The 12,210-nt window shown below is 36.7% G+C and overlaps 1 protein-coding gene across 5 annotated transcripts in view; it reads left to right on the plus strand.

Moving 5' to 3' along the window:
* The window catches only part of MDFIC (MyoD family inhibitor domain containing), a 135,460-nt gene that overhangs the window by 22,564 nt on the left and 100,686 nt on the right, over positions 1-12,210 (plus strand). For all 5 annotated transcript variants that reach the window (XM_069107065.1, XM_069107062.1, XM_069107063.1 and 2 more), the window contains exon 3: positions 605-727. In XM_069107065.1, the coding sequence (XP_068963166.1) occupies positions 605-727 (123 nt within the window). The remainder of the gene's footprint in view (positions 1-604; positions 728-12,210) is intronic.

Consider the following 12,210-nt stretch of genomic DNA (forward strand, 5'->3'; position numbering starts at 1 on the left):
TAATCTCTTCCTCCTCCCTAAAGTAGTAGGATTTTAAGAATAGGGACCAGGACTAGACCTGTGATTTCACTGGGAGAGGACACTCCCTTTATCAATGTAGTTTGGCACCTTTTCTTTCACTTATAGTCTCAGTTACCTAGAGTACTGGAAGCCTAGGCTCTCAGGGACAGTGTGTCAGAGGTATGACTCTACCTACTGTGCCATGCTGCCTCATAAGATCTTTAAGCTTCTAGAAAACCCTTTAAGTTGAATTCATTCTCATCATTTGCAACATGGTGAAATGAAGAGAGCATTTGCTTTGAAGTCAGAAGATCTGGGTTCAAGTTTTAAATCTGATGTTTCTTACCTGTGTGGCCTTGGGCAAAAAAAAAAAAACAACTTAACCTCTCTGAACCTCAGCTAAAATTAGAGGGATTAGAGTAAATGGTCTCTGTGGTCCCTTTTACATCTAAATTGATGATCCTTGAAGTAAAAGGAATACTATCAATTAAAAGCATTTATTAAGTTCCTGTTGTGTGCCAGTCTTGTGATACAAATGCATTAAATGAAACCTAAACAAGAAAATCTGGTGGCAAAAAGTAAAGTTAATTTTTTTTTCTATTAGAAAAATGTGACCAAGACAACACAGAGAGAGCTATCACACCACCCGCCAGTAGTCTATTTATGCATGGAGAGAATCAAGACCAGTCCATCTGGGGAAATCGTTCAGATGGCGATCTCATCAGAAGTAAGTAAATTGTAATGCTTTAGTCTTACTTTGCTGGCAAGATAAAAATAAGAATTATTGACTCAGTTAAATGTGTCACATGTAATTGTGTTCCTGTTATTTCTTGAAATTTGTCAACAGTGTTATTTCCTGAAATGGTTCTTATCCTTGATTATAAATACAGTCCAGAAACAAATATATACATGAGGCCAATTCCCACCCTTCCCACAGTAATGGAACTAGTGAGTTCACAATCCAGCATGGGATAGCCAGCCAAAGGTTACTGGAAGACTTTGGGGAGAATCCTAGCCTTTGCCTAAATGGAAAGATTATTTGGCTGCCCTCCCTGTTCCCAGAATTTTAAACCCTTTTAAGTGTGTAGTTCATAGGGGTGAAAGGTATAGAAGAATAGTGTTAGAGAGCTTTCATGCTGTGGTTTTACACTAAGATTAACTGGTTCTCCTAAGTAGGATTCCATGTAAATCATAGATCTAGAAATAGAAAGGAATCTCAGAACCCATCTAGTCCAGTCCCTTCATTTAACAGATGAGTAAACTGAGGTGCAGGAAAGTCATTTCTCCAGAGTATCAGTGACTACCAGACTTTGACAATTAAAATTCTGTCATCTTGGGTGTCTGACCACCTCTTAAAAATTCTATGTAGTTTGTACAACAGAATCTCAGTGTAATATTGTCTTCAGCGTGGGAAGTACCTTAAAACAAACACGCAAATCTTATATCACTATCATTTTAGTCCCTTAGTATCTAAGCCAGCACATACTGGGCTATCCTTGATAACAAATCGCATGATTCTTGAGTGCTTATTTTAAAACTCAGATGAATTAAGCTAATTTTCTCTAGGAGATTTTTGAGAGAATTTTAAGTTACTTCATGAGATAATTAGAAACATTCTGGAGTGTTACAGTCTAGGAGTGAGAATCACTACCATTTATGACCTTATTCTGAAGCTTAAATTTCAGAATCAAAAAGCAAACAGATTTTTCTTGGCTACCACACTGATGGATTTGTGGCTGCAGTGGTGGCCAACTGATTTTCTAGGGAAAGGAGGGAGGTGTTTGACAGTAATACTAACTGCATAAGACAAGTCATTGGGAGTGCCAAGAGCGTTTTCTCTGATCCATACCTGAGAAGGCAAACTTCTTAGATTTCTTAGAACTCCAAGAAGGAAGTTAATATCAGTATGTTTTGTGATTTTATTTGCAAAATCAAAGAGAATCATATATAACATTTTCACTTGCTTGGTTAGTTGCATTTACCCCCAAACTGTATATAGGTTCTGTGACAGTCAAGATATAAGTAGCATGTATTTGACTTCTAGTTGTGTGCAGTGGTACAAAATGAAAATTAATTTGTTCTAAAGGTTGTAAGTGTAATAATATTCAATTTTTGTTCATTTGTTGTGTTTTTGTTGTTTTGGTCCAAATCTAGCTTTTAGTCCAGGATTGTGAAAGTAGTTGTTCTCAGTCCTTGACTGTTTCACTCTAGAATGTTTCTAATCATCTCTTGAGGTATATCTTAAAGTTCTCTCATTGGTGTGGGCAACAGCTAGTGTAAAAACTCCCACCACCTGGTGCATATCAGCAGTTCCTCTGTAGCTTTATAGCTTGAGAGAGATGCCAGGGGCACTTGGAGTTTAACTCATAGGGCCATAGATTTAGAACTAAAGTTAGAGGCCATACAATTTCCATCCCATCATTTTACAGATGAGGACACTGAGTCACAGAAGTCAGTTGACTTGCCCATGGTCACACAGCAAGCATGTGTAAGAAATAGGACTTGAACTCAGAGTCTTCTTGACTCCAGGTCCTTTCCTCCATCCATTATGTTTTGCTAATTCTTGTTAGATCATCATCCTCTCTAAATTAGTCTATATCCAATGGAATGTAAAAATCCTATAGTATTTTATTCCACCTGTTTCTTCTAATTCTACTTATGTCACTTGACCAAAGTTGAATAGTGACAATTTAGAAATGTCTATATTTCAGGTTTCTATTTAGACTTGAACTTGGTAATCTTTTTAGTTGACCCAAATATCAATGCTTCTGAATCAGATAAGTCATTAATACTAATTTGTTGTTCAGTCATTTCAGTTGTGTCTAACTCTATCATGAGCCCATTTAGTGTTTTCTTAGCAAAGATATTGAAGTGGTTTGCCATTTCCTCCTCTGGCTTCTTTTACAGATGAGGAAACTGAGGTTAAGTGACTTGACCAGGGTGACATAGCCAGTAAGTGTCTGGGGCCAGATTTCAACTCAGCAAAATGAGCCTTACTAACTCCAGGCCTGGACTCTTATCTACTGTGCCACCTAGCTTCCCTCCTGTACTAATTTAGGTTAGTCCAATGACATACTCCTAAAAGAAAGCAGGATCATATATACTAAGAAAAATGAGTACTTTGATGACAAATAGATACCACAAATATATTTTGCCCCTGATTTTCTGTAATTCTGCCCATTTATGGCTGCCTGAAGTAAAAACAGGAAGTACTGAAATGGTTGAACTAGCTGGAAAGTTGCTAAGAATGAAGGTCAACTACTGGGATTAATATAGATTCCTATTTGTGGGTAACATTTTTTAGTGGCAGGCCTGACTTAGGCCAGTACCCTGTTAGGTGAAGCTCAATACTGGGATGAAATATAGCTCTCATATGTCATTGAACAACTAACAGAAGGTTAGAATATTAAGTATATTCAGCAAGAATACAGTAGAACCAGGAGAACTTTGTACACAATTACAGACACGTACCTGTGACGACCGACTTTGATTGATTGGGCTCCTCTCACCAATACAAGGTTATAAGACAACTACAAAAGACCTATGAAGGAAAGGGATATTCACATCCAGAGAAAGAACTACAGGGTCTGAATGCAGATTGAAGCAAACTACTTGCTCTCTCTCTTCTTTTGTTTCTTCTTTCTCATTGTTCACTCCATTGGTTATAATCTTCTTTACAATATGACTAATGTTTAATGTGAAGGTATTTGTAGAGCTTATATCAGATTGCATGCTGCCATGGTGGAGGGGGGGGGCGAAGAGCAGAGGAGAGGGAAGGGGAGAAAATTTGAAACTCAAGGGATTGTGGAACTGAATGTTATAAACTAAAAGTAAATATATAAAATTTTAAAATATAACTAAAAAAAAGAATACAGTAGCACTTGGTTGCAGTAGATATGGCCGCCTTCATTTCCATCTTAGAAATGTTTTTGGTCAACAGGGTGTGGTGATTTGGGAGGTCTTGGGACATCCACCAAATCTGAAGGGTACATACCCATATAATATATTTGGGCAAACTTTTTATGGCCTTTTAGTCTTGGGCTCTGAGAGGGTGAATTTCTAAGTAGTGGTAGGTTGAGCCTTTGGTGGAAAGTTCAATGGAATAGATTCCTAGGTCCCTTCCAACTCATGGGATTCTATGATTCTATGAATAATAGCTACCACATTGCCCCATAAAAATGTCCCTTATTGCCACATTTAAAGAAGTCCTACTCAACTGGAAGGCCAGGAGCTTTGTGGAAATTTAAGTTTGTGAAGTCTTCTTTATTCCTGATTACATGCTTACTTGTTTATTCTCTAGGTCTTAGAGTGAATGTATATGGCAGTACTTGCAACTGAATGTAGACTCAAGGGGTTATTACTACCATCATTTCTCTGACTAGGAAGCTCAGGCATCTAGAGTCATTTTTGTTAATTCACTGGAGAATTAGGCATAGTATTCATTACCTATGTTTTATGCCTTCTTTCTCCTCTAGGATACATGTAACTTTTACTAACTTATTTTTTAAACAGAGACAGTTTACCTTCAAAGCAGCTTAAAAGTGCGTGCTTATTTTCACTGCAACTACAGGGTCTTTTCCATTTGTAGGTTTTAGATTTAGAAAAGTGTAGGTGAAAGAAATGGGGACAAAGGGACCTAAGGGATTTTAGAGGAGATCAGATAGAAAGAACTACAAAATTGTACAAAGAGTGGAGGGAGGAATTTAGTCTTTGGAAAACTTTATTTACCTTGAGTACTTTAAGTTTACAGAATGGTAAATTTTCTCACTGACTACAATCCATGTCACTACTTTATTTTTTCAAAACTCACTAACGCTAGAACTTTGTGTGCTCTCAGGCTGCAAAAACAAAATAAGATAAAAAACTTAGATTACACAAATTCAAGGAGCTAAATGCAGTTTTCAGTGAAACAAAAAATCCATGACATTGAGTAGAACTGAATTGCAGTGGATTATTTTGTATGTGTTTAAATTGACTTCAAAATCTATATTGTTGCAAGGTGTTTGCTAGGAAACAATATGATACATTTGAAAGAGAACTGGCTTTGGAGAGGTTCTGCATTCATATCCCTAACCCCTTCACTGTCTGTGTAACCTTGGATAGGTACTTAAACTTTTACAGATAAATTTTCTTATCTGTAAAATGAGGAAGTTTTATTAGAAAATATGGGACTTAGTCTATGTTGGGGACATAGTTCCAATTATAAATCAATGATTTTATGATCTAATGAAATCATATTCACCTGAGGAAAAATTCTAACTTTCTAATTTCCTACAACAGTAGGAAATAAAGATTAATCAGTTCAAAGAAGTTGATTTAAATTTACAGCTAAATTCTCAGTAAACTTCAAACACATGATTGGGGTAGAATGCTGTAGTTATGAGATTCTTGGAATTATAAGATGCTCAGAGTTCAAAGCTGATAGTTTAGCTGTGTGACCAAGGGCAAGTCACTTGACTTAAATATACAGTAGTACAAGCCCTTCCCACTTCATAGGGACATAATGAGTGGAAAGTGCTTTGTCAGTATTATGTGTTATATAAATACGAGTTATTGTTACATAAAACTTTTTTCTCTTTTGTGTAGATGATAGAGCTTGGCTTAGCATACTGACACATTTAAAACATTTACCTTGTTTATAGTGATAGTCACTGTTAGGAATGCATGGATAGATTTACAGTTACCATCTCTTAGATGGCTCTTGGGAAAACTTGAGAGCTGAGCAACAAGAGAAATTTTCCTCAGTTTATCCTGTCTGTATCTTGTGTGTACATAATTTTTTTGCATGCTGTCTCTGCCCCATTAGACTTGTGAGCTTCTTGAGATCAGGAATTACTTCTTTCTTTGTCTCCCCAGAACTTAGCACAATGCTTGGCACAGGTGTTGACACTGACTAGCAACATGAAGGGAACTGTCACCAGCAAGTTACAGTGGTACTCTCTGCATTGCAGCTGACAAATATTTAAAAACAAAAACAAAACAGACCAAATATCTTGCTTACAATTATCATAAACCAACTGTCGCTCCTTTTATTGATCCTGATTGTCCATACATTGACAATTGTATGCATGTTCCATTTCCACAGTGTGTGTATACACAGCAATCTGCTACCCTATGGTAAAATCATCATTTTAAAAAAACCTCTCAAATCAGAGTATTTTTACAAATTTAGTATTACTGATTGGTTTTCCTTTTTGCCTAAGGATTCCAAAGAAATGGTTACTTAAACTTGACTTTCCTCTTTTTGGCCTTCAGAGGCATCCAGAACTGCTGGCTGTCCCTGAGCAACATAACATCTCTCTCAACGGAGCAGTCAAGGAGCATGTGTTTCCCTCTCCCTTCTAGCATCTAGCACATTGTAAGGACCCAATAAATCTTTTACAACAATAATAGACCCTGGAAAGAGGGCTTTGGCTCATTGCTGTTCCAGGAGAGGAGGAGGGAGCAGGGAGTAACATCTGTGGTGAGTCAAGAGAGAGTTGGCTTTAGTTTACGGGAGCCTTGTGGCAGCTCCCTGAGTAGAGGAGATGAGGCGGACAGCTGGCTCTCACAGAATTGGTTCTAGTGCTCCCACCACGGTGCTGGATGGTGGGGCCATCAGAAAAAAGAAACAGGCAAGAGTGTGGGAACATTTTCAAATGAACTACCCACTCTATTTTCCTTGCTTCCATGGAACCAGTTCAGACAGCTGCAGAGCCAGGAGGAGTTCTTTCCCACTGGTTGACAGAACTTTCTCCTCTTTCCTTTGAGGGGTGGGTAGCTAGGGTTGGCAGCTTACCTCTCCATTTCCCCAGATGCTGGCCTCCCTCCTTCTTAGACTCCTTTAGGAGATAATTTATATAATGGACTGTTAGCCTCATGTGCTGTGGTTGTTTTTGATTTAGTTTTCTGAGAACTGAGCTCTGGAAAGTCAAGGGAGTGGTCGCTTTGGAAATTGTTCTCTAATTAAAGGGTGTACCTCTGAAGCTGTATAAGCTGAGCATTTTCCAAATTGTTGTCAACTCTAACCTTGACCCATATGGACCACCCACTTGTGGGTCATGATTGGTTCATAGAGATACATAGATGATTTACCCTTGGGATAATACAAATTGCCTTAGATCAGAATTAGGACCACTGAGGTAATGTAATACATGGAAAGTTTCTACTAATTAGTATAATTTTTGTTGAAAAATGAGCCCACCCACTCAAGTTGAGAAATGTTTCATTATCAAATTAGGGAAAAATTAAGAAATGTTGTATAATTTTTATTGAGAAGTCTTATATATTAAAACCCTATTTTGGTGCTAATGATTTCAGTGCATACCATAGTCAAGAGAAAAATTTTTTTTGCACTTTAAATTCAGAAACTAGGGTTCTACTTTTGAGGTTTTGTAAAGTTATGATTTTTAGTTATAGGATATCAGAACAAAAGCAAAAATAACCTGACATACATGAAACCTTATCCATTTTCTTCTTGAGATACCTAGCATATATTAATATTGTTTATTATTTTTAATGATCGTTTTTCATCTTTGCAAAATAAATGTTACTGTGTTATATGACCATTTCAATTAATGTTAATTTTTCTAATTAACCCATTACATACATAAACTAATAGCTAGATAGCCAACTTTTCTTTTTAAAATTAGAATAGAGATGGAATAAGAGTGACATTTTGATCTTGGTCTTTTTGGGGGATTACTTATATTCCTACACATCTACACATTAGTGCACATGCATGTCTTTTGCATTTGGGTCTTTTTTTTTGTACAGGCTTGTGATTTCAGTGGTTAAAAGAACTTCTAGTATGGCTGGAGTTGGGGGGATAACAAGTTTTACTACTATGTGTCAGGTATTATATTACATCTATTGTGTGTTACACCTACTATGTGCCTGGTACTGTGCAAAGGGCATTATAAATATTATTTCATTTTATCTTCACAACAATTCTATGAGGTAAGTGCTATCTTTATCCCCATTTTACCAGTGAGACTAAGTACAGACAGACACTAAGCAACCTTCTCAAGGACACATAACTAGTTAGAGTCTGAGGCCTGTCTTGAATTTAGGTCTTTCTGACTCTACCCTACAACTTCTAGGCTAAATAAGGGGATATTTGAAATGTTAAGTGACTTGCTCATAGTCCTGTAGCTATTATATGCCTATGACAAGACTTTCACCCAAGTCGTCTTGCTTTTAAGGACCCCTCTGCACTCTATGCCACTTGGGTCAATATTTCCATCTTAACAATGTGCTCTATGTAAATGCTTACATTTTTTTTCTTCATTTTTTTTTAAAGCAGTTGGGGTTAAGTAGCTTGCTCAAGGTTACTCAGCCAGTTATTTTGTGTGGGTGCCAAGTATCTGAGGCCAGAACCAATCCCGGGTCTCTCGACACCGGGGCTGGCGCTCTTACTCACTGCGCCACCTGGCCGCCCCCTTTTTTCTTCATTATTAAAGTGCCTTGAATCTCTATCTTAGAACTTTTATGAAAATTTTTACTCATTATTATAGCTTTGGACATTTCCTTTATACACATGACTTCTAATTCTAAATGTTATTCCTTTTCTCCATAAAAGTTTCTTTAGCTTCTCTTCTGTTGGAATTCTCATCAGGTTCAACTGCTTAGTTCAAATAGTTCTCTCCTTTGTGATTTTACAGAATTCCCATGTTCTAATCAACATGCTATACTTAGATTGCAATCACTATCCTATTTAACCTATTTTCTTCATTTTTTTTTTGTGGTTTTGCTATTTTAGTTAAGATGCTTAATTTCTAATAAGATGCCATCCTCTGACACCAATTCAGAATTACCCTAACCTTATGAAGCTCTTGTGTTATTATTTTTTTAAATCACTGAACCACATGATGTTTTTTCCCATGGCATTTCCTTTTTTCTCTTAAGGAATCTTTATAGTTAGCATTGTTTTATTAATTGGAAACTGTTATCTCTTTCATCCTCCCTTGCCAGCTGACCATTGGATTTCTCTGTAATGAAACTCATTCCAAAATTTTGCCGAGTGACTGTTTATATAAAGCACCATGAGTAAGATTGGTTCCTGGTTTTGTTAATCATATGTATGATTATTGTGCTGGAAATTATTATATGGAAACTGGGCTGCCTTGGTGTAAACCTTGATGTATTGGAAATGATCATTTGAATTTCTTTCAGAAGGCTTCATCATTCTTTTTTTTTTTTTAAAGCAATTGGGGTTAAGTAACTTGGGGTTAAGTAAGGTTACATGGCCAGTTATTTCTGGGTGTGGTGCTGACTATCTGAGACCAGATTTGATCCCCAGATCATCCTGACACTGGAGCCGGTGCTCTTACCCACTGAGCCACCTGGCCGCCCCTAAGCAATTGGGGTTAAGTAACTTGCTCAAGGTTACACAGCCAGGTGTTTCTGGGTGGGTGCTAAGTGTCTGAGCCCGGGATTCGATTCCCCAGGTCATCCTGACACTGGAGCCGGTGCTCTTGCTGTGCTTCCTGGCCGCCCCAGGCTTCAGCATTCTTGATGCCTTTTGTCTTCAGTTATTTTATTCTTTCCCTTCTGACAAAGAAAAACAACTAAGCAAAAAATTCAACTCACCCACTTAATACTTACTAGCCATGTGACCTTGGTCAAGTAACTCAACCCCAATTGCCCTACCTTTCCCCCTCCAAAAAGCAAAAAAAAAAATCAACTCACTAACCAATGTACAAAACACTGGATTTTGTCCTAGTAATCTTCTGCCTCTCTGTTGTGAGAGGCAATATATGTTTCATTAGCTGTTAGTCTAGGACAGAAATATCAAACTCAGATCCATTTCTATTTGAGTTTAATACCACTGCTATAGGACAATTCATAATTTTTCACTCAGAATTCTACTTCATTTCAGTGATGTTTTCATTTAAATTATTATAGTCTCGGTGTATGTTATCTTGGTTCTGCTTGTTTTGCTCTGCGTGTTTTCATTTAGTTCTTCCCATGTTCCTATGAATTCCTTTTATATTTCATTTCTCAATGTACAATGATATTTTATTACATCCATAGTTTTGTTCGGGCATTCCTCAATCAATGGGTATCTACTTTGTTTGAAGCTCATTAGAACCACAAAAAGTACTATGAGTATTTTGGTATATCGGATCTTTGTTTTGTTTTTTGATCTCCTTGGGGATATAGGACCAGTAGTGAGGTCTCTGTATCAGAGTACAGACAAGTTACTCAGTTTTCATGAATAATTCCAACTGGAGATCCAGAACAATTGGATCATTTCCTACCTTTACCAAAAAGGTGCCTGTCAATTATATTTTAAAGAACATTTGAAAAAAAATGTTAATTGCTTTCATATACAGTTGTTTTTCTAACGTGGAAAAGAAAAAAGATGATGATGGAAGAAGGATAGGGGTTGTGGAGAGGTGGGAAGAAAAATATTTTGCTATGCCTCACTAACCCTGTTTATTAAATAGAAGAATGGCAGGCTCTAGAATTTATTCTTTTCCTTCCCTCCCTTTCCCACTTTAATATCCCTTCCTGATCACCTATGCCTCACTAACCCTGTTTGATTGGCTGTTGCCAAAATAGAAGAACGGCAGGCTCTGGAGTTTATTCTTTTCCTACCCTCCCTTTCCCACTTGAATATCCCCTCCTAGTCACTCCCTAATAGTAGGGAAAGTATGTAGGGGAAGATTCTGATTTACCCTACAAGTAGACAAATTCTACTGTTTTTTTATCTCAAGTCTAAACAGCATTTTTATGTGTGTGTGTATTTGTGTACAGAAAAATATTCTCTAAGGCTTACTGATTATGTTAAGGTAGTATGCCAGTTCTATCTAGAAAAACTGTTTTGGAATTTGTTGGGATGTACTTGAGCACCTGCTACTTTAGTGAGAAAGCATAAACGGTTTTAGTGTACTATTAAAACAGTTTTTTGATAAGTTCAAAAATATTTTATTTAGAACTTTTTATACTAGGCTTTAGGGTATACAGCTATACCAGTGTAAATTTTTATAGTGCTTCCTGATCATATCTTTATTTTTGCCTATTAATGTTAAACAAAATACTCTACAAATACTCATATCTGCCATTGCCCTAGTGATTCATTTTCCCCCCATGTTTTGTTTGTCCACACACTGCTCCTTTTTGTAAGGATGATCTTCAGGGTATTGTTTTTTTTTTCCTTAAGCATTTCCAGTTGTTAATTTTCCAATACCTCCTTTCCCTTCCTTCTCCTCTCTTTCTCTGACTTTTCCTCCTTTCCTTTCCCTTTCCTGGATGTTTGTAATCCTACTGTGTGCTTATTTAAAATTGTTGTTCAGTTCTACAGATATGCAGGGGATGAAATTCATTATGATTTTAGAGACACTTTTTAGTAATTAGTTTGTTCCAATATTTAACTTTGCTTGTCTGGATTTGTAAACTTGACTTTGCCTAAGGAATGTAATGGGGTTGTGAAATGGTAAGCTGTATACAAACTAACCTGGCAAAAGATAGTGGTTCAAACTGTACTAAAGAGGAATATGTTTTCAGATCACATGCCTCATTTTTATCTCCCCATGACATCCTGTTTTTAAAAAATCCTCTTCTATAATTCTTCCATAGTGTCCCAATTAGCTACCAAATTTAATTACAACTGTTTTTAGTTCAATTCAGCACACATTTACTGACAACTATTCTATGTAGATCTTTCATTGAAATCCTACTTAGATACCTCATCCTACATGAAGGTGACCCTGTATTCTTTTTTAATAATTACATTTTATTGATCCCTTGTTTTTAAATGACCAGTTTCTCAATATATTCCTCTTATACCCTAGCAAGCCATACCTTGTAGCAGAGTTTTTTTAAATAGGAAGAAAAAGCAATTGATAAAAACTAACATCACCCTAGTCTAATAATATTTGCAGTATTCATGGTCTCTTACCTCTGCAAAATAGAGAAAGAGGTTCATTTTTTCTTTTCATTGAGGGCCCAGATTGGTCTTCAGAATTACACAGTGTTTAGTTTAATTTGTTGTTGTTTCTGTTTACATTGTTGAAGTCATCTGGATTTTGAAAGGCTGTTCCAGAAGAAGTCAAGTTCTAGTAGGGCTTAGCAAACAGTAAAGGCTTCATGTATTAACTTATATGTCTATTGTCTGAAAACCACTTGCTCAAGGTGGAAAAAGGTCATCAGCAGAAGTCTGACTATTAAATAAGGAAGGAAGGAAGGAAGGAAGGAAGGAAGGAAGGAAGGAAGGAAGGAAGGAAG

This window comes from Petaurus breviceps, unplaced genomic scaffold (genome assembly GCF_028583685.1).
Source record: "Petaurus breviceps papuanus isolate PSGF00001 unplaced genomic scaffold, PetGlider_PUasm1.0 84, whole genome shotgun sequence".
NCBI lineage: Eukaryota > Metazoa > Chordata > Mammalia > Diprotodontia > Petauridae > Petaurus > Petaurus breviceps.